General features: G+C 38.9%; 1 protein-coding gene across 2 annotated transcripts in view; it reads right to left on the bottom strand.

The window, feature by feature from the left end:
- Window positions 1-2,355: 2,355 nt before the first annotated feature.
- Window positions 2,356-22,213, bottom strand: part of pde3a (phosphodiesterase 3A, cGMP-inhibited) — an 80,964-nt gene continuing 61,106 nt past the window's right edge. For both annotated transcript variants that reach the window (XM_055025225.1, XM_055025287.1), the window contains 10 exons: window positions 15,421-15,494; window positions 14,527-14,675; window positions 13,556-13,693; window positions 12,330-12,441; window positions 11,966-12,079; window positions 11,286-11,485; window positions 9,425-9,628; window positions 8,887-9,048; window positions 5,889-6,129; window positions 2,356-4,028 (listed from right to left, as the gene is read on the bottom strand). In XM_055025225.1, coding sequence (XP_054881200.1) covers window positions 3,733-4,028; window positions 5,889-6,129; window positions 8,887-9,048; window positions 9,425-9,628; window positions 11,286-11,485; window positions 11,966-12,079; window positions 12,330-12,441; window positions 13,556-13,693; window positions 14,527-14,675; window positions 15,421-15,494 — 1,690 coding nt within the window. In that variant the 3' untranslated portion in view covers window positions 2,356-3,732. The remainder of the gene's footprint in view (window positions 4,029-5,888; window positions 6,130-8,886; window positions 9,049-9,424; window positions 9,629-11,285; window positions 11,486-11,965; window positions 12,080-12,329; window positions 12,442-13,555; window positions 13,694-14,526; window positions 14,676-15,420; window positions 15,495-22,213) is intronic.

The raw sequence follows: 22,213 nt of genomic DNA, 5'->3' as shown, positions 1-22,213 counted from the left end.
CAGCTATAAATCTTCCACACAATGTAAACGCAGCACAGTTTTGACCCCTAAACACCAGTTTTTCTTTCATTAAAGAGGTTTGTTGTGGCTCCTTCTTGGAAAAAAATAAAATAAATAATAATAATAAATTGATTGAAATGTTTCCAAAATTTATGTTCAAGGAGCAACACTTACATTTATGAACGTATTGTTTTTTTTTTTTTGTCAAATTTTCTCAAAAGGATCGCTGGGGATTTCTTTTGCATGAGGTTCTGTTAAAAGGGTAAAGTGTTACCTGATGTATTCGTTGATCATAAATCCAGATCAATGGATGTTAGAGAGGAAAAGGCCAAAGCAGATTGTCCATTGTCTTTAAATGACTTTTAACTATTTCTATAAAAAACTTTGTACTAAAAGTGATTATTTTAACTGACTATAGCCTTTTAACACAACTTCACTTCAATAATTTTAACCCCTTACAGCTAATGGAGGGAAACCATTTCTCCCAATACACATGTATCCTAGCAGAGGCAAGAGAAGCATCCGTGATCATCACTGCAACTAAATAATGTTTTACACCTAATGCTTGAGGTAATACGAACACCTGACATTTATTGGGGGGTTTGAGCAACAGAACCAGGCGAGCTTAGACAATGAAAACAACTCACTACATTGGTGGTACCAAAACTAAAAGTCAGATAACCATGCTGACCAAACATCTCTCCACAAGTTAGAGCGGTTTCTAATGAAGCTTCAGTTCTATTTTAAGAGACTACATGGAGTGTATGAGATTTCTTGGCTTTGTCTGAGCTCTCTCCTGAATAAGACACCACAGTAGATGTCATTAACTTGAAGTAGAATTAAAACTTTGCTGCGTATGTTTGCTGCGAAGCTCTGACCAGCCTGTGTGTGTCAGCATGCCGTCTGCTGTGAACTGTAGGTGAACGAACGAGTCCCTGAGGAGAATCAAACAGCTTCGCTGCACAAAGACACGGTGAGTGTCTTTAGTTGTTCTCTGCCCTTCAAAGTCGTGTTTCGGAACAAACGCACGTTTGTGTTCGTCTTTAAATGTGATACAGATGTAGTTTTCCTGAGGGTAACAACCAGTGTCTGTTAGATTTACATTTCATGTTTTTTTTATTTTTTATAAAATTCAGCACCTTGATTCCGATTACATAATTTATCTAAAAGATGGATGAAGCAAAAAGTACCTGTAAGTGAAATCTGACAGACTTCAAAGAGCTCCCATTCAAAAAGTGTAAACATCTCTAATGAAATAAAAAGTGACAGCTCCCATAAAACCTTCAATCCTTGTGTTGGCTTTTAAGTTTTAAATGAAGAATTTAAGAACTTTATGTTCTCCTGCTCGAGTTTGGCCACCAGATGACTTCCCAAAAAATGCTGAGCCATTTCTGAACAGCAGTTCAGCAGAATGACCGTGTCGGCTGAGTACCGTTTTACTATGAACTTTAGCTCCAGCTTGTTTTCCACCACAGTGGTCCCGGCGCTCACTCAGCACCGACTCTTTCTGTGTCCAGCTCCAAAGCTCTGGCGCCGTCGACGATAACTGACACTTGAACTTACACTTAATCGGGCCAAGTAAAAACTCCAAACTTACCTCAGGTGTCAGATCTAAACTTTTGACATGGATCTAAGACTGAACAAGCATTTGAACACCTGGAGTCACTCGTTCTCATTTTTCAGCTTTTAGTTTTGCTGTCACGCATCATGGAGTCACATGTGAGTCGACGCAACGCTTGCGTTTTGCTCACCATCGCTATTTGCACTGGCAAACACGGTTTCACAATCTGCTGATCTATGTTGTGTGTGACTTACAAAAGGTCGTTTTTGATGAGTCGTGTGCAAATTCAATGACTGTCAAACACAGTTCGCAACTACATGACTTGTTTAAAAACAATGTAGGACATCGGGCATTTAATTGCAGGGGTACAGAGATAAATTATGACTAGCATAGTTTAAATTACTCGCTGTACTGTGGCCCTCTACAGATTTTTTTTGTGACATAACTAAGCAGAACGAAGCTGGTTGTCTGGAATTGAAGCTGGTTCCAGCTCTGGACCGGTTTGGTAAAAAATCCCCCCAGGATTATTAATTTTTGGCAACAATTTAACTGAATTTAGATCTTGTTTGTGATGACTCACTTCATTAAGAGATTGTTATTCTGTAATTTTTTTTTTCTAAAATAAAAAAAAAACAAAAAAGAATATTTTTTCTACAGGAAAAAGAAAATCAGTAGAAAATGTTATTTTTGGCATACAGTTACTGTCTTGTTTTCAGGAATGTGTAGAATTGTGCAGAATTTTTCTTCTATGGTTAAGATTGAATATATTAATTATGGCCACAAATTTCACTAAATTTTCTTTTTTTTTTTGCATAATTAAAAATGAGTAAAAATGTAAAGTTAACCTGTTTTGAATTCCAGTCCATGTTTTGTAGAATCTCCTTCTCCAATTCCTCTTTCTCCATCCGGTGGGTCAAAGAACATCCATGAACAGCAACGTTTGAGTCTCGTCAGATATTCTCTTGGGATTTTTGGTTCGGATGTGTTTGAGTGAAACCATTTCAGTCTGGCTCTGGCTCGATTGTAACGGTTTAGTCCCGATCTCAAGAATACTGCTTGGCTATTCATCTTTTCATGAATAAAACGGCTCACAGCATGATGCTGCCACCGTTATTTGTCGCGCTGTGCGGATGGGATTCAGGCTGGCATTGCAGCATTACTTTTTTCTCTCTCAAATAGTGCTTAACACGTTTAATTGCAGTTTAACTTTGGTCTGACTGAAGCGAGTTTGTCATTGTGATCGGAAGCAGATAGAGGCGTATGAGTACTTTTGACAGGCAATGCTGTAAAACGGTTGTGTCTTTGACATCAGGTTTACATTTTAAAAATGAAAATCATTTGACTTATGTTTTTCGCCCTTCTGCCTTCTGGAGAACAAATGTGTACATTAGAGTAAAAACTGAGGAACTCCCAAATGCAGACGCATAGAGACAGTTCAGAGCTGCCTCTGCGTTTCTGAGACGTATCTCCACATGACGGCATTAAATACCTCATTTGGCAATAAAGATCAAACATCATATTCATAAATATTTGACTTTGGGTGCTAAAACCCACAAGTGAGGGATTATTTCTGTCAAGAGGTGAAAGGAAGAAGATTATTCCTAGTGTGTGAATCGGTCCCTTTACAATTTATGTGTGGATATAAAAAAAATAAAAAAATAAAAAGACATAAACTAGCACAGCTTAAACCAAAAAAGATGAGCTACAATCAAAACACAAGCATGTGATGGTGATGTTTATATATAATCACATTCGGGAAATCATTTTTGTATAAAGAGGCAGCAGATTTCTGCAGTCCTGTGTTACCACGCTTTGTTAAAACCTATGCAACTGTTTGTCTTCAACTCCTGACAGTAGCAAAATAGTCTGTATCCCTAAGTCCATGAATAATGCATTATTGCAATGTGAGAAAAGAAAAACCCATATAAATGTTTGGTAAAACCACATATTCAGATTAAATATGTAAAGCACAAGATTTCCCACCCTGTTTTTTTTGTTTTTTTGTTGTTTTTTTTTTCTGTGTAGGCACGCGTTTCCCAAACATCTACAGTGTTGTGTCTAAGTAATGTGCTGGCAGAAACAGGAGTCAGCAGGATGAGGTCAAAAGGAAAATTTCTTTACATCCTTATCCTGACTGATGCTGCGTCTCTATCTGAGGGTGTTTAGAGGTTTCACTGCGGTTCTGGAGTCTGAGAGTCGTCCCTGTCAGAAACGGGCCACTCGGCTTTCTCCGTCTCCTCCTCACAATGCTCTCCTTCCACCGGCTCTTCCCTGCTGCCCGACTCCTCCTCTTCTTCGTCAATGGCCAGAATCGGCTCAGTGACTTTGTTTAAGTGGGCGGACTCCGTTCCCTGCTCCTCATTCTGCGCTTCGTCTTCTATCACTTTCTTCCACATCTTGTGATTTTCCAGCAGGTGCTGCGTGATCTGGCAGAATGCTTTCCTCCTTTTCTTGGGAGCTGCTTTTTCTGGATGAAAAAAAAAGGAAAGTAATTTATTTAGTGTTATTTTTGCTTTTTTCTTATGATAACCAACATGCCTCTTATAAAGGATATATATTGATGTTGCAGACCAACATTAACTTATTGGTCAAAATTATTGGTAAGTGAAAGTAACTGGGTTTTTGTGACATGTTTATGTATTCAACCCCCCTGAGTAAATAAATCAATAAGCGTGAATAAAGTTATAAACAGTCTCATTTATAGTTTGAAAAAAATAAAGGATTTGGGCTCAGGGCCAATTTTGTAGCATTATCAATGAGTTATAAATAAAGTACAATGTTTGCAATGTTTTCTTTTATTTATTTATTTTTTTTAAAGAAAAATCTTTGAAAATCAAGGCTACTGTTTCTTAGACACTTTCAAATGTCCAGCCCAGATTGCAGCCGTAGTTACTGAATTATGTCTGCAGCTTATCGGCTTGGAGATTGTGCGGATAAATTTCCAGGCGACTTTTTTCAGACTGGCATCTGTTTAAAAAAAATTGGAAAACATGTTGTTTTTTTCCCCCCACTTTGCAATCATAGGCTCCCTTGTTCTGACCCATCTCATAAATCTTTTTTTTTTTTTAAAAAAGAAGCAAAATGTGATAAAAAGTTCTGGCTCTGTGTTGTAAAGGGGACAAACTGGTGCTCTAACTGTAAATGTGCTACAAAATCAACAATCAGGTATTTCTAAACAGAATACAGTACAAAAGATGAGAGCGATCCATCTTTAAGATCTTATTAGAGGGATCTTTAGCAATAATTCTCTGGGGTTTATGGCGCTTGGATGGTTAATTGTCTTTGCATTTCTTCCTAACTTTTAGTTCTGCATGTGACATTTTTGAGAGATGTGTTTGTTAAACTAATAAGTCTCTTAAAAGTCTCTAACTTAGGTCTAAAACTCTCTTAAGGTCTTAAATGAGCTTAGTTGATATTCCTGTGTAGTGAAAATCATCTTTTGCAAGTTTCTTGGTTTCCTCAGTAACTCATTATTGTCAGCCATTATTCACTGAAACAGAATGAGATGAGATTTACTTTTAAAATAAAAACTTTTATATTGCATAACTCTGACCTATCAAATATTTACAAAGAAAGGCTCTTATGTTTAAGAGCAGTTCCAATCTTCTGCGTGCACACATAAGACATTTTAGTTAGGGAAGCAATTTTTAGTTAGACGTCCAGCCACTAAAATACACTACTAGAAAAATACGTGTATTTTTCTAATTTCTTAATTTTTTTTTTTTTTTTTTTTACTTTTGCCCTAAAAATACAAAAGATAAGACATAAAAAATGAAAACATGATCAGCAGGAGCAAAATGGGAGCATAATGAAGTGCAATCCAGCTGGGTGTGCTGACTCAGATGAATCTCTAGTAACAAATGACAATCCAAACAATCCGTGTTGCATAGAGGAGAGATTATATGTCTAGTAAATTGCACTTAGCTACCTGATGGACATAGGTCAAGTCAAGGCTTTCTGCTTGTTGCCAATTACAGCTGTCTTCTGGGAATAAATATTATCAATCAGTGCTACTGCAACTGAGTTATCAGAATCTTTCAGTCTTAGCAGAATGAAAGAGGGTCAATTCTAACAAAGGTTATATTAAATACTTCTTTATATGTTACAAATTACCGAAGGAGGTTTTATTTGCTGAGATTGGTTGAATAAATATCAATTGTGCTGGATAAATAAATCTGAAGGTCAAGAACAAAAATTGAGCAAGTTAATTTGCATACCGAGAAAATGATTTTCTAAAAGAAAAAAAAAAGACAGTTTTAAGGTTCATGATTGTTTTAAGGTTCCAGTGGTGTCTTGTTTTCACTCTGGTTCGGACCCTCGTACTTACGCGACGCGTCAGAGCAGGTGGATCCGTCTTCATCTGCCTCCTCGCTTTCAGCGATCTCTGGCTCCTCCTCCTCAGGCTCTGGCTCCACCCACCGTCCGGGTATGAGGCCAGCCGAGTCGTAGGAGTTGCAGAGCGGTCCGACGATGTGCGTGATGAACGATTCCTGAAGCTTGGCCAGCTGCGGCGCTGCTCGATCCATGAAGGGGCTGACAGGAAGCCCCAGGCTGGACTCCTCATCGCCCTACATACAGAATGAGCCATTATCACAAAATGATGCAAACCAAAAGGAAGAACATTTACTGAGTTACAGCATTAGCTGATTCTGATTGGTCATCTGTAGACCCATTCAATAAAATAAAATATTCCTGATTAAGTTCCTTTCTTTCAGAAAACACAAGCAGGCGTTTAAAAGTCTTTATTCCTGTTAATTGTGATGACATTTCCGCTTAAGGTTCAATGAAAACATGACATTTAATTTTAGATTATTGCATCCTACGATTAAGGAAACATATTCGATACAGAAACATGAGCTTAATAAAAAGTAGGCTATGTTTTATTTTTTAAAAGGTACTTTTAATTTGACAAATGGGCCTCATCTGCAGATCCTAATTCAATGAACATGACTGATTATCATGTACCAGATGCTAAATTTGCTTAGTTACTTCTACTGAACAATGAACAGAAGCAACTTATAGTTTTTGTTTTGGTACTTTTGCAAACTTTTTCAAATATCTCTGAAATTAATTAAGAACCCAACAAAAAGTGTGATTTCCATGACATCTACAGAGACAAAAGTGAAAACATCTCCTTTCAGGTTTTCTGGCTTTCCTAACTTGTCACCTTTGGATTATGCTATTCATGGTCCAGCAGAATGAAATATAGTTTTTGACTGTTTCTTATCTAAATTAAAACAGAACAAATTATCAAAGAATTAATCAGTTTACGCCAATAAAAAATAGGCAATTTAGCAAAGAACCAATTTTCAGTGGGATGCTGAGTCTTCTTCTGTCCTTTTCATGCAATAACAGAACATAACAAAAGAGATATTGGGTGAAGGACTGACCTATGATGATGATTACATGAAGAATAAAATATCCTATCTTCTGATATTTTTCTTACTTTAGTGTCGCTAATGGGCTTTTTTTTATAATCTACGGTGGCCCTGAGGTGAAAACCACTTCAGCAAATTGAAAGCAATATTACAAATTACGCAAGCGCTCCAACATGAAGGAAATGGAAGAGGTTTGTCCCAGTGGAGGATGTAAGAATTCGCTGATTGGACTACAGCTCGTTATTACTTTTGAACAGGAAGTTACTCTGGCTTAAAGATAAGTGGCTTTGGTGGATGATGCAAGCCTGCATTTCACTGAAACCTGAAATATGACCAAGTCTGCAGAACGTCCTGAATCTTCTTTTAAACTTTGCCTTCAATTTTAATTTGTTTTGTAGCAAATGCCTGAAGAAATGTGGCAAAAAAAATGGGTCAAATTATTTTAGTGTTGGATTTTTTTCCATCCCCAACTCAATGTATAAAATGTAAGATTGGATTAGAAAAATCAGCACAACATCACCTGAATTCATTTCAGGCTTCTTTTTTTTTTTTTTTACGTCCTTTACGTTCTTTCGTTCATGTCGTAGCGCTTTTGTCATTTGTAATTGTGCTTTCAATTTGCTGAGGTGGTTTGCACCTCAGGGCCACCGTAAGAATCAGACAGCAAAGGAGGCACACAGTGAAGGGTCATGCAGCAAAGACCTGAGCAACGGTCACCTGAGTCAAGGACAAATTGTCTCTGCATAGGAGACCCGCAGGGACTCACTGCAGCTCCACATTCAGATTTTTAAGTGTGTGATATACTGACATGCTCGGGAACAAGGACAAAGCAGCAAGAGAAACTTTAAAACATCTTCAGGAAACTAAAAGAGCTCATGATTAATGACACCTCAGTTGATAAGGCATGTCCAGGAAACAAATAAATAAAAAATTTTAAACATTTTGAGGAAGGCAGATAATGTTGGAGACTGTGAAGTGCACTCAGCCATCTCTGTCAGCTGCCTGGAAGACACCGCCTTCATGCATCACTTCTCCTGGAAGCATTCAAACCTTTTGTCACAGAAAGGCTTTTCTCCTGTTTGACCTTTGCCCTGCGTGGCGGTCCAGTCAGTATGTAGGCACTAAACCGTCGTATTAAAGCAGCAGTGCCTGAGCAATTAACAGAGACAGGAGGAATTCAGTGCCAATAGTGCATACCATCCTAACAAACAATTGCGAGTGGAAATAAGCTGTGGTCATAACTAGGTTATGTTTGTTACTGCAACTCCATTCAAAATGAGGCCATAATTACCGTACAGACAGACTTTTATGCAAAACTCCTACAGTTTGAGTTGTCAAAAAAAATTTTGTATTTTTTTTAAATCTGAAAAAATACAAAGGAGCTGTCAACATGGGTGGACAAAAAAATTGCTCTTTGAAGCAACAATCTCATTTGTATCCAGGGCCGTTGCTAGCCATTTGGGTGCCCTAAGAGCAGATGGCACCCAAATGTTAAAGTCAAGCGTCTTCTTGTTTATGCACAAGCTTTGTTATCCTAACACCACCTGCTGATCCTGCTGTCATGTGGCATTTGAAGGACTTAATCATGCTGTCACATAAATCATTTTTACTTTACCTACTGCAAGTATTAGTTTCATGGTTTTTTGTTGTGTTTAAAGAAAGAAAAATAGAAAGGTGTTTCTTTTGCCTGAATCTGGTATTTTGTAATCAGGTCATCTGTTTGAGAACATAAAAAAAAGAAGAAATTCTTGTACGTTCTCTTACAATTTAGCTTTATTTTCCCTTAACAGCCACATATAAAGTTTTGTTGATCTATCACTTAAAAACTCAAATAGGATAAATTGAAGATTGATTTTGCAAAGCGGCATTGTGGCACACAGTGCTGCAGTGGCGTTTTTAATCGCTTCGTTCCCACAAGCATCGCAGCCCCGCTGAGCGTTGACCCACCTGTTCATAGAACTCATTGACAATGCCCTCGGTCCACTGCAGATGCAGGTCCTTGCACTTTAAAGGCCCGTTGATGTCTGCCAGCTTAATGCACATCTGGCACACCAGTAGCCTGTCGTTCTCATTAGACCAGTCGATACCCGTTGACGGATCATCGCCCACCTGGGGGAACAATTAAAGGCCGGTCGGTTTTTCTCACATCTAAAAATAAAGAATTTCCTGGGCAGCGTGTGAAATGTTAGAAATGTGTAATACTTTCCTCTCTTCACAGACTACTTCCAGTATTTAAAAAAACAAACAAACTTAGGAATAATGAGAAAAAAATATTCAAGTGGCTCAGACAACAGCAGTTTAAACTAATGAAAGTTTGTTCCTTGCAATAAATTACCTAAAGTAGTGTATGTTAAATCTTTTTTAGATATACCTAAATGTAGATATAGAGTTTATTGCTGTAATAAGATTTTCCAGAAAAATAATACGTATTCCATTTCATTTCATACTTAATGAAAATCATTTAAGAGTTTATCTTTCGCAGTACCTTGGCATTGAACTCAGCCAGGAAGTCAAAGTGCTTCTTGAGGTCTGTTGCCAGGATGGCCTCGATGACCAGGAACCTGAAGCGTTTGAACTCCACGTGGTCCAGGTTGACCAGGAAGTTGTAGTCTGGGTGTGACATGAAGAGGTTCCAGGCAGAGGCGGCGTGGTGATTTTCCAGGACCGAGCGATCGTTGTAGAGCACTGCCTGCAAACAGCCAAACTCGCTGCATGAGTGTGTACAAGCAGGGCTTCAATGTTGCTCCCTAAAATCTCCTGGAACCATTCCGGGAGATTTTACCCCCCAAATGCGGGGCCTCTAGAGATGAGAGGGTTACACAGATTAGATCAAAGCTCTTCATGTGGAGGGCTGAAGGGGGAGGAGCTGTTCTCTATTCCCGGCCCTGAGACTGTTGCTTTTTCCTGGAACTTCGCCCAACAAACTTTTTGACTCATTTGTTTTCACAAGAGGTTTTACTGTCCTAACATCAAGAAAGCAGGCCCAGCGGTGAGTTAAAAGCGTTGATCCTTTTTATATGTGTTGGAAAACCTGATCGAATTGTTTGCGTTATAGATCACACAGGTTTTTTTTTTTTTTGGGGGGGCTTCTTGTTCATACAAAAGCCACCTTATGCAAACAGATGCATTTATTATATCAATCACACTATTGAATAAATGTGATTAATAAATTGCTAATATTGTGAAAGTTGCAGTAGTAGGAAAATTTTCACAAAAAGGAGCTAAACTAAAGCTGCATCACTACTGGCAGAAAAAAAGTGTCTGGTATGTAACTATGTAACAAGGACATTTTGGGGCGAACACTGTTTTAGGTTTTCACAATGAGCCAGAATGTGTGGCTTTCAATTCCTTCCAGCAGGACTGGCTACTGGACGACATCGTCTGTGATGGTTAACGTCTTCAGCCAGAACTGTAGCACATGGAACCCATGAATGTTTCCAAAGTATTTCTCAAAAACAAAGGAAAACACTTTCTTGGAAGAGGAAATAAATGAGCAAGTATGCACATTTAAGACCTTTCAAACCTTACACTCAAAAGTGGGTCCATCTAAGATGTTTTGAGGCCTCAGTTCAAATGAAAAATCTATGGAAGTGATAGAGCTGGAGGTATATCAATACACAATAAAGATATACCATTATCTCTAGGTCAGGCTAATATCTACTTCTTCTCATTTATGTTTTCATGTCACATTTTTATTGCTCTGCTATCAAGAATGTTGACACAGCAGTTGGTTAAACATTGATTTAGTTTGTAGTTCTTGGAAAACCTGATCAGACTTTTACATCAGGATTTACAGAGAGGTGAGTCGTTTAGGACACTGTTACTTGAAAGTTACGACATTATAACTTATGTAAATAAATTGCCCCATGTTTTGGTGTTTGCTGTAAGCTGTGGATTTATTTTTCCAAAGGTGTGGCTCTGGGCTTAAATTAGTTGCACAAACTGAGGAAAGCAGAAAAGCGGAGGGAGTGATGTAATGAGTTTTAGGCAGCAGAGGCTATGAGGCAATAAAAAATAAACAGTAAAATATGTTAAAGAGGTGAATTATTTGGGGACAGCCCAAACTCATGTCAACAGCAACTGATAGCTTCTTAGAAAAGAAAACACGCTTTTCTGAAAAACAAAATGAAACAATTGCAGGGCCAGGCAGAGACTCCAGTAAATCTGCACACTTGACGGCGTGAAGAGCTGACTGTTTGAATCTGCTTTTCTTTACAGCTCACCAGCAAAAATGTTTGCCTGACCTTTCTGATGATGAAGATGTCAGAAAAGTCGGACGAACAAATTTCCACATTTCTCCGATTCAAATGAGAGCGTGGTTCTGGTGGACTTTGGGAACAAAGTACCTGAGGGGCGCTGGTGGCCACGAGGAAAGCATTCGTTCTCCCAGGATGATCGTAGTCGTGCATTGCAGCAGCTACGTAAAGCGCCATCAGCTCCAGAGCGGGGATGAGGCCAGACAGGCAGCCATATCCGTCTTCTGACACAGTGTAGGTCTTTGAAACCAGGAAGCCCATGTGACTGTGTGTTATCCCACTGTCAGAGTCTGACCACAGGGAAGAGACAAAGCGAGGGGGTTTCGGATCAGGATGGCAGAATTTACACACAACACTCACACTTTAGGTCCATCTACATGCGCCAGTAATGCACGGCGGAGCGCATATGCACAGATACACACACGGATGTTTTAATCGACTTATGTGTGGATCAAAGGGATGGTCCTGGTGAGGCATACAAACAAGGTTTTTGAAATATTGGTGAGAGGGAACTCGTAATTTGCCAGCAATTTCATGCTGTCCTAGACTTCAAATACAGAAAAACATGTGCCAAAAGCTTGACGAAAGCTGGATGTTCTCACACTGATGAGATGGCTTACAGGGAGGATCAAGGCACATGGAACAACCTTCCGAAAAACCTTTTATACCCGAAATTTCTTATCCAATACAAAACTTATAATTACATTAAAAAAAAGAAGAAGCTCATGTTCTTTCTTTGCACTTATAGGTACTGATAAAATGGTGCATACCCGAGTCACTGGCTGAGCTGTGATCATTAATGAGGCTGGGTAGACCAGGCACAGGCTGCGTGGTGAGGTACCAGACCGCATGAAGCACATCTGTGGCGTGGATCCTGTTGTGATCTGATCCAGAGGAGAAAGCATATTTTCCAAATTAAAACGCTTTCCACCAGGGCGCACTGTTGAGCCGTTCAGGTTTCTCACAGCAACACAAAGGCAAACTCTTGTTTTGTACTGTACACCGTAGAATGAAAAAAACTGGAGGGAGTGCATTTTCATCTAGTGGCTGATTTGTTTTTTACATCTGCAACAACAGCTGACAGGAAAACAGTGTGAGTGAAACCACGACCAGCTGAGAGACGTTTAAGCTTACATGGTATGTCTCTGTAGCCGCTCTCCAGAGCATGGAAGTAGTTCATGAACTCTTTGACGGGGATCTTAAAGGTCTCGAACAGGCCAGTGTCCTCAAAGAGCCTGTAAGACACCTGCAGCACAAAATGTTCTGTGAAAACCACCCTCAGAAAATGAGACAAATAAAGTTTATTACAATATCTGCTAAAATCCCATTGCAGTCAATTGTGTCATAGCTGTTGAACCACTACATGACTCACTTCATTTATCTGTCTTATGTTACTTTGGCTCACTTTTGTAACCTTACATTTTTGCCTTTTTGGTCATAACCCTTTTATAAATTGTTATTAATCTTCACTGTATCTCTGTGAGTCAACAACATATATATATATATTTAATCTCTGGTGAAAAATACAGATATTTTCTATTCTATTCTTGTCTATTCTATTGTTTTCTACAAAGTATTCAGCTGAAACATCAGAAAGTATTTGTGTGTGTGTGTGTGTGTGTGTGTGTGTGTGTGTGTGTGTGTGTGTGTGTGTGTGTGTGTGTGTGTGGGGGGGGGGGTGTTCTTGGTCATTATCTCGTGGTAGTTTTCGCTCTTGGGAGCCTTTGGGACAGAAACAGTCAAATATGAAAATATAATTACACTCCCACCTTTGCGGATGGCTGAGAGGAACACACGTTTACTGCAGTGCACCAGTTAGGTTTGCACACGTCACAAATGCATCTCGGTCTCATCTGACCAATGCTGGCTCTTAAAAATGTACAGCTACTCCTAAATTGTTGTTCGGCAAAGTTTCCTTATGAAGAAAATTGCTTTCCTCTCCCTTACAAATCACCCAGAGACCTTTACATGATGCAGACCCCTTCAGAGCGATCCCAGACACACTGCTTTCAATGACAAACCCCAAGCCAACAGTTGTTCATTTGGAGAAAGACGTTTTCTCCTCGTACATCACCGTGAGAGAACAACAACTGCGGATCTGTGGGATTTAGTGTTCATCTGATGTCCTATAAACATGTTCTTATTTATTAACGAGGCTGCGCTTTTCATTTGTCTTAAGTGCTCTTGTTTTTTGATTCTGAGTCAGAAACGCTGGAGGAGTGAAACTGTGTTGGTTCTTAATGAAGAAGAAAATAAAGTCTTTAACTGTGTTGGAGTTTTGTTCATGTCCCTAATGAGAAGTGAGGATTGCAGTAATTCATGTTGGATCTCACTTCTTCGTGTTTTTTTAATGTTCTCACCTGACTGAGGATCCTCCCACATTTTCCATTTGTCTTCTCCATTAGAGTGAAAATAGGAAAGTTCCAATTATTTAATTGACTCATTAAAGGCTCCAGCTCTTCCATTACTAATGGCTCTTGTGCCAGAATGGGTTTGTCCTGCACAAAAAACACATAATGTAAATGTTTTAAGGAATACATTTCTGAATGGCACAAACCATATGCATGTACACTGGATCTGAAAAATATGCACATTTATGGTAAAATCATTTTTGTGTTGTTCAACTTCAGTGTATAAATAAAAACAAACATCTAATAAAGGGAAACACCTTTAAAAAAAGTTGTAATAACATGCATCACATGTCTTTCACTGTACAAAGCAGCAAATCACAGCATTTTATGTCTATCACGGTACATTGAAGACAATAATTGGAGAACATATGTGGAACAGTAGCATTACTATTATATAACTGGACTTTTCTCCATCATTTGTAGACTAAACATAATCTGATGTGGGGAACCTTCAAGACTCTGACAGAATGGAAGAAACTGCAGGATTTTCTGGTTGCTCCTGTTTACTGGCGACATCAGTCTCCTGTAATTTTCATGTGTTTGGACTCAGGAGTCGTGTTGACAGGCAGATCCCCTTCCTTCTCAAAAGAACTTACAGATCTGGCAGAAAAATCCCCAAGCCAAACGGAAGACAATTGTATGGTCTAATAAAACCAAACTGGAACATGTGGCCACAGCGCATCACCAAAACTTCACCACATCCAAAAGACAGCGGTGGACGGCGATGCCGTTCTTCAGATGGAAGAAGACGTTTGTAAAAGTGCAGGAAGTCTAAAGAGAACTTAAGAAGCTCTTAAAATCAACACCACATGTTTTAGCTGCCATTTTTACAGGGGCGTGCAGACTTCTTTCTTTCCCACTGCGTTTCCGCATCGTACGGCATCCGAGAGATGTTTTTGAACGTGCGTGCCTTGACTCACCTCAGGAGGCATTAGTGCATGGAGGATGACGTTCGGGGAGGACTTTTTTCCCTTTTCTGAGTCCTCCTCTGTTTGTGCTACATCACTGCTGTCACTGTGGTTGGCTTCATGGGTGCTGTCATAGTCTGATGACACAACGACAGAGTCCTCTGTCAATACAGAAAAACAAAGAGATGTCGGATTGCTGCAAGACCCGTGACTCGCTGTGATCAACTCACCTTCCTCACAGAGATCTCTGTTCGTCAGCTGGCATTACGTAACCGGCCGAACTGGCCTGTATTGGTGTGTATCTAATCTGACTCTGAACTAGATAATTCAACTTTATTTGAATAAGTTTGATTTAAACTGAACTTGGGCCTATTGGATCTGCTTATCTTGTGCTTTGAGATGACATTTGTTATGAACTAGAGCCATGAAAACAAATAAAGCTAACTGAACAGCATTTATATCCACACTTGATTAGACTGTTGTTTAGTAACGATTAAGACATATTAGTATTTCTCTAAGACATTTCAATGGGGATTTTACTCTTAAAATGCACTCAGACAGATCTGAGACATTTTCTATTGACTACTATTCCGGGTCGTGTTTATATTGAGCATCTTGTTCAGTTCTTTAAAATATACCAACAAAGCAGGAAGTCATTTTATTTCAAATCTCTTAAATTTGAAGAACTCAATTGGCTTGAAATACCTTTCTCATAATAAAAGACTAAATGTTAAAGAAAACAACTTATACAGAAACATGAATTGTTGTAGATGTCAGAAATGAAGGCACATTTTCTCATTAAACAACAACAAAAGGAATTTGCTTGGGTTTTCCACGATTGTTGTAAAAATGCCTGTATCTCCTTTATGTGACACAGGAAAGATGCTGATGCTGTTGTGCCCCTACCTGTTCGCGGTATCCTCTCTCCCTTATCGATAGAGCCCTCTCCGTGGGTCAGTCTGATGTACGGCCTCCCACAACTGCAGAAAAGAAGATTACACACACATCAAACAAATCTTTATTTACTCTACTGCATATTATCATACAACAGAGATTTAGCTACTATCTATGAACTTCTTTAGTGCACATGGCCCAATTGGAAAGAAAATTATGGTTGTTTTCCAAAGTTTTTTACAATAAAAAGTATCATGTATTTGAATTTAGCCTCAGTGAGTCACTACTTCTTTCCCTGCTTTGGTAACTTTTGGGTTTGCTCTTTTGTGTCCGTCCCAACCAGCTTTGCACATCTGAAGACTGCAGTTTTTGTCCGTTCTTGTTAGCACATTAGTCCGTTCTTGTTAGCACATTAGTCCAAGCTCTCCTAGAACAACGACGTTTTGCAGTAGTGCTTGAATTGGACTTAGGCGTATAATTTGACAGGGTCATTTTCACATAAGAATTCCCTTGGACACAAACATTTCTAGTTCAGCTCAGGCTGTATTTTTCTATCACATAAAATCCCAACAAAATAAATTTAAATTGGTAGTTTAAGAGAATAGCTGTTGTAAAGAAAACTATGAATACTTTTGGAATGAATTATGACTGAGAGTATAGAGGACAAATTTGACAACACTGAATAAAATGAAACTTCATGTAATGAATACCATAATACAAGGTTTTGGTGTAAATGTTTAAATATCAAATTAACAACAAAACCAAATGGATCAGTAGAAGCAGAGCATGTTACATCAGGCCGTCTGTGGATGAGCTAAAAGAGCAAAAATGATGCCACTTAGTAGTCATGCTTTGATAACTAACCGCAGAAGCTGTCAAGTAAACTAACTGGGACTCCAGCACTGCTGGACATTTACAGATGTTCCAAGAAAACACCAATTAATTAGTGTAATTAATGCAGGCATTAACATGAAAACGATGAGAATAAACATCCAAGCAAATCTGAAGCATTCGCTGGTGCTGGCTTTGTTATGAATGTCTCATTAGCAGACATGCCCGCTCTATTTGTCATTTATGGCAAAGCAACTTCAGCCACATGAGCAACCAACAGCAAGCCACGAACTTGCAGATAGATGGAAACCGTCACAAGCGTTGCTTTAAAACATAAATCAAACGGCAAGTGTCACGCGTTTTGAAAGAGGGATGTTGACACCGCAGGGAGCCTCGACACTTTTCCATGTGTCTCTGCTGAGGCTACTGTCAGGCTGTAGGTGGTTTCAATTAAAATACCTCACCCTAAATGTTGTAAAACATTCCTCCTGAGAGAAGGAAATGCCTGCCGTTAGAGTGTTGTGTCACAGGGAGCACAAAGGCCCGCAGTGTGTCTATCTCCTCCTGATAAAGTGTTTCTGGAAGACTTTCGGGCCAAACCCACCCACTATAATGGACCTGGGGCTCTAACAAGGAGTGTACTGTTGTGTTTGCATGGTCAGGCCGGACCACTGCATCTAATACATCACAGGTGTGGAATATAAAATAGTTAGATAGTTTGGCGGGTGAACAGTTGGAACATTATTGTCAGGGGAGCAAGAGTCTGCGTCGGGCGCAGAGCGTTTGGCCTAAAAGTTTTAGCTTTAATGAAAGTTGAAGAACTGGCAGACGCTCTTGCCGTTCTGCTAATGCAGCAGAACAACCTTGAGTTCTGACACCGAGCCTCCAGCACAAAATGTAAATAAGGAGGCTGGCTGTTTTCACTCGCACAGTCCGTCAGTCAAGTGTCAAGTCACTCTGCTTTGATCGTTGAAGAACTGGAGCAGATACAGAGTTAGAGCTGCAGTTACAGTAATTTAACTGTCTCAGTGGGACGTCTGCAAACATTGTAAAAACATAATAGACATTCCAGTATGCATACGCTGAAAGCCCGTCTGCTAGAAATAACATTTATCTGCAGGGTAAGAATGTGTTGGTGGGGAGAATGTAAATGGATGAAGGAATGTGTTGCTTTCCAATTTACAGTGCGCACGCTCGACATTCACCTGTAAATCTGCACACTGGTTTTATCCTACTGTCTAACTTTAAATCAAACAAACTTTCCCTTTTAGACGTCAAGTATGATCACCAAAGTCATTTCTAACAGCTAAATCCCAGAATCACTGGTCCTTAAGGTAACCGGTTTGATGAGATGCTCAATCTTTGACCAATTTGTGCTCAAGCTTCAACTTGGTGGTTGATGTCTTAAGATGTTGCTTCAGTATTTCCACAAGATGCCAACTTTCTCTATGAAGTGTCTCTCCAGTGTCCCGCAACATGATGTCACTGCCTTTGTACAGAATATCTTGCATGATGTCCTTCGACCTCCAGGAGTCCTGCTTTTTCCTCCACATGTAACAATAGTTGTTATAGCCAAACACCGAAATTTTAGTTTCACCGTACAAAAAGAACGTATCTCCAAAAATATTTGCCGCTGCCTGCATTTCTAAACTAGAATTGTTCATCTTTTTTAAATGAAATGCTTTTTTTTATTATTTTACTGTAAAATGTTACTTTCTTACGAGCTTTTGAGAGAATTTTTACGGGGCTTTTGGTTGTGGACAGAGGATGATTTGCACGTTTTGTACTGCAATAGGTCGATCTCTAGCGCAAAGAACGTCATGATCCGGAACAGCAGATGAACGTCGAACTTTGAGGCATTTGGAGAACGAACCAGACTTTTGGTGGTCAATAATTCTGCTGATATCATGACTGTTTTTTTTTTTTTTTTTTTTTGATACAAGGAAGCAAAGGGCTTGTGTTTTTCTCGAAAATGCAGGTGTGCTTCCAGTTCACTCAGATTTTGTGAATCAGATGCTTTGCATCATCTTTTTCTGCCAACTTAAAGGCTTATTTATATTAGTAAATATAAAAGACAATGATCAACTTTGTAAAAACACAAATATATATATATATATATATATATATATATATATATATATATATATATATATATATATATATATATATATATATATATATTTCGGTCAAACCTGATTGACCGAAAACAAAATGTTCCATCTGCAATGAACTTTGTCCAAGCCGGTCCGTAAGAAAAGAAAAGAAAATAAAACATTTTTTTTTTTTTGCCGTGCTTTCAATCCCTTCATTTTATTTTCAAGAAAACTATGTGTTAATTTGCTTCTTGCTCTAATTGGGATTTTTCAGACATAAAAGTTTTGGCTGCAGACTCCGACTGTAAACTCCAGCTGGCCTCTGTTTGCTCCCTCTTCTGTTGCATTTTACTCCCAGATTTCAGGCGGCCTTCCTCGCAGCAGGTTGACAGATTATCTTTGGTTCAGAGCCCAAACGGACATTGTCCAAGCCACGATAAACACAGCAGCCATTATTTCTGCTTCCAGTAATCTACCTACTCTTGAGCTCGATGACGTGAAGGAGATAAAGGCGCCGTGGCTCAGGCCGAGGCAAATGGGAGGCATCGCTCGCTCCCTTTTTAACAAGCGCTGTCCGATAACAAGCCCACGTTGCTGCTTTTGAAGTCGGTGTTGTTCCTGCACGTCACTAAAGGCTGACGGGATGGAAAAAAGTGTGCAGGAAAGGAGACGCTTAATGTCCTAATTAAGATCGCGCAGATTTGATGAGGAGTAGAGAACGGGGGAATTGAAACCATGTGTTCCATTTTTTTTTTCCTTCCTCCAAACCTCCCCTTCATGTGTTCTCCTCGTCCATGTTTTCCAGTTTTCTCTCTAAGGACACATGAGGACAGATTATTCCTTTGCTCCGTTTGATCTCTAAAGAGATTTATATATATATATACAAATTTCTTGGCCAGACGAATTGAAAAGTGAAAAGACAAAAAAAAAAAAAAAAGTCAGTACGTCACTGTCGTCGTGTAAAAGCTCAGCTTGAGAATTTGAGTTTTTTTTTCTTTTTTTCTTGTTGTCGATTAATCAGTCATCAGGAACGAGCTGTTTTTAGAAGGCACTGGACATTTTCAACAGCAGTTCATTTTAATACTGAACCATCTTTCTTTTCTTCTTCTTCTTCTTCTTCTTTTCATTTTCGGTACCTGAAGAACATCCAGACGGCTGAAAATCAGCTAAAGAGCAGCTGACAAGAAATTTCAGTCAACCAAACCAAGAGTCACTCAGTAACCTGCACCAGAAGCAGCAGCTGCGGCAGATCGTGTGTGTGTGTGTGTGTGAGTGTGTGTGTGTTAACTGAGGGGGTTGTGGTGACTGGGGGAAAAGCCCAGGTGTTTGTTTACACTCTCACCACCATAAGTGGGTATAGCTGAGGCCCTCTGCCGGGCTGAGTGACTGTTTGAGTCCAGGGGACAGAGCTTTGTGTGCAGAGTCGCCTCGGTCTGCCTACATTTGCAGATGTTGTTTTGAGTATCACGCTGTCTGTGTGCAAACAGAACCAAACAAGACACAGACAGAAGCAGCCCACACAGTTTTTTATGTATTTATTTATTTACTGCTGAAGACTCTTGAGAAAAAGGGGGGAATGCAGAAAAACAAAATGACGTCAGATGAAAACCCTGTGGGCCCATCTTGAGGAGTCTCTTACTGGAGCAACAGGGAGTCTGTCAACTCGTAATCTGGGTTGTAATCTTGCTTTGTTTCAGCAATTATTTTACCAGCAGTAAATGAAAGAATTATGACCTAGTCAGAGTTTATAGTTGCTGGGAAAATGCATTAAATCATAACCCTAAAAAAAAAAAAAAAAAAAAAATCACGTATTATCTATGCCTGATTTTTATTTTATTTTTTCTTGACATCTCATTTCCAAACTCCAGGCAACAATCTGATGATTAATCAGTAATTGCCTCTTTAAGATGGATTTTTAAGGTTCTGGGGGCTTGGCACGCAAGTTATATTTCCATTCTAGCATTTCCAAATGTCGGATGCAAATTACTCACCGAGAGGCTGAATAACAATTGCAAATATATGATAGAGAAAACCCTGAACACAGAAACCGGCACCGCAAAAGTGAGAAAGCTGCAGCTTTGATCAACTGTTCCTGAATGGAGAGAATATATTCCAATGTGTTGTCATGTCTTAGAAAAGCTGAGACAAAGCCAGACAGTTTCTTTAGTAACAGCATGTTTTAAGTCATTTCATCCAATTAATTTTTTCATTAATTGAAACACGTATGTTTTTTTTTTGTTGTGCTGTGTTTTGTTGTTTTTCTACACAGTCCTAATTCAGAACCTGCAGCAGTGTGGCATTAAAAGCAAAATCAAGTAGAACTTTCCTGGTAGATCCTTAAATACGATCACAGGCCTTTAAATGGACATAATTTGAGTTCACATAATGAAAACCACATGATTGGATAAAACTGACAGCTAAAGGTTTAGTCTAGCATGAGTTACCGAAGCTTTGTCTTGAAGGTTATTTTGTCTATTTTGTAAAACAACATGGTTTATAGCTAATTACGGAAAAACAGCCATGCATTTTATTGGAACAATTTATTGTTAGGACAAGGTCTGTAATCATTTACTAACTCGATGAAAGAACTATTTCCAAAGAAAGACGACTTCAGAGCACACAGCTACAGACTGGCCGGCTTTGCTACGCAGCACGGATGAATTATTTCAAGATATTTATTATGTTTAGTAAGTTTCACCATACCTAATGTATCCTCCGCATTTATTACAGTAAAATGCTGCCCTATTTTACTTTTCCTTTCCTTATATTGCCAAATCAGCATGCCCCTATGATGGTATTTCCTTGTAATTTTCAAATCTTAACAAAAAAAAAAAAAAAAAGGCTGGTCAAAGTAGTCTTTTCTTTTTTAACAATTATCCACCCAACATTTGTTTCTAAACTAGGCCATGCAGTATTAGAGTCACGCCTCATTTTACATGTGCAGTTCCAGGATTTAACAATAGCTAAGTTTCAGGCAGTTTCTGCCAAAGCTAAATTAGTTTATATCTAAAAGTTTGGTGATTGAAGCACTAAGAGCTCAGGCGAGCCGATTCATATCTTCTCACAAGACTCCCACTAAATAATGAAAGGGTTTTTTTTTTTTTTTTTGAAAATGTCAAACATTAACTTCTAAATACAGAAAGTGAGAACTCGTGTGACTACACACACGCATGCAGACTCCTGCAGACATTACAATATATAGGTTATGATCAGCTGGAGCTGTGTTGTTTGGATCCCAGCGGGTTTTTCTCTGTCTCTTTGAGGCAGACATCAGACGTGTCTTACTGGTACTCTTCTGCAGATTAATAATTGAGTTGCAGATCCAGATTATCTATTCAACAAAAGTTCCCATGTAGCAGTTGAAAATCAGTCTCTCTCAGAAGGATGATGCAAAAACTGTCCTACTTGCTTGACACAACAGAAATAAACACGGCGCTGTTTTACAGCAGAGGCGACTGCATTTGTAGACCAGTGCAGATCTGGTAAGATTTTAGGAGACCAAAACTTTACAGGGGAAAAACTACACAGCATGCTGTTGATGAAAGACAATAATTTATCTTATACAGTTTTATTTATATAAAAAATAGCTCAAGACATTATGTCCCCTATAAAGGATTATCGGTAACACTTTATTTGAACAGGTGTGCATAAACCTGACATGACACTGTCGTAAACATGACATGAAACTTGTCATGTTTATGAATGTCTACTACTCTAGTAATCAAATGTCACTTGGTAGGTAATGACAGTTTTAATGGAAGACTAAAACTGTGCATTATTCAGTCAATAATGACACTTTTAATGCAAAGATAAGTTAAAACTTGTATTAAAAGTCCATTAAAATTGTCAGCTTTGCATTAAAGGTGTCTTTATTTACCGAA

Source organism: Poeciliopsis prolifica, unplaced genomic scaffold (genome assembly GCF_027474105.1).
Source record: "Poeciliopsis prolifica strain line A6 unplaced genomic scaffold, Auburn_PproV2 SCAFFOLD001, whole genome shotgun sequence".
NCBI classification, from domain to species: Eukaryota; Metazoa; Chordata; class Actinopteri; order Cyprinodontiformes; family Poeciliidae; genus Poeciliopsis; species Poeciliopsis prolifica.
Note: the sequence above shows the minus strand (reverse complement) of the source record. Positions and strands in the feature narration are given on the sequence as shown.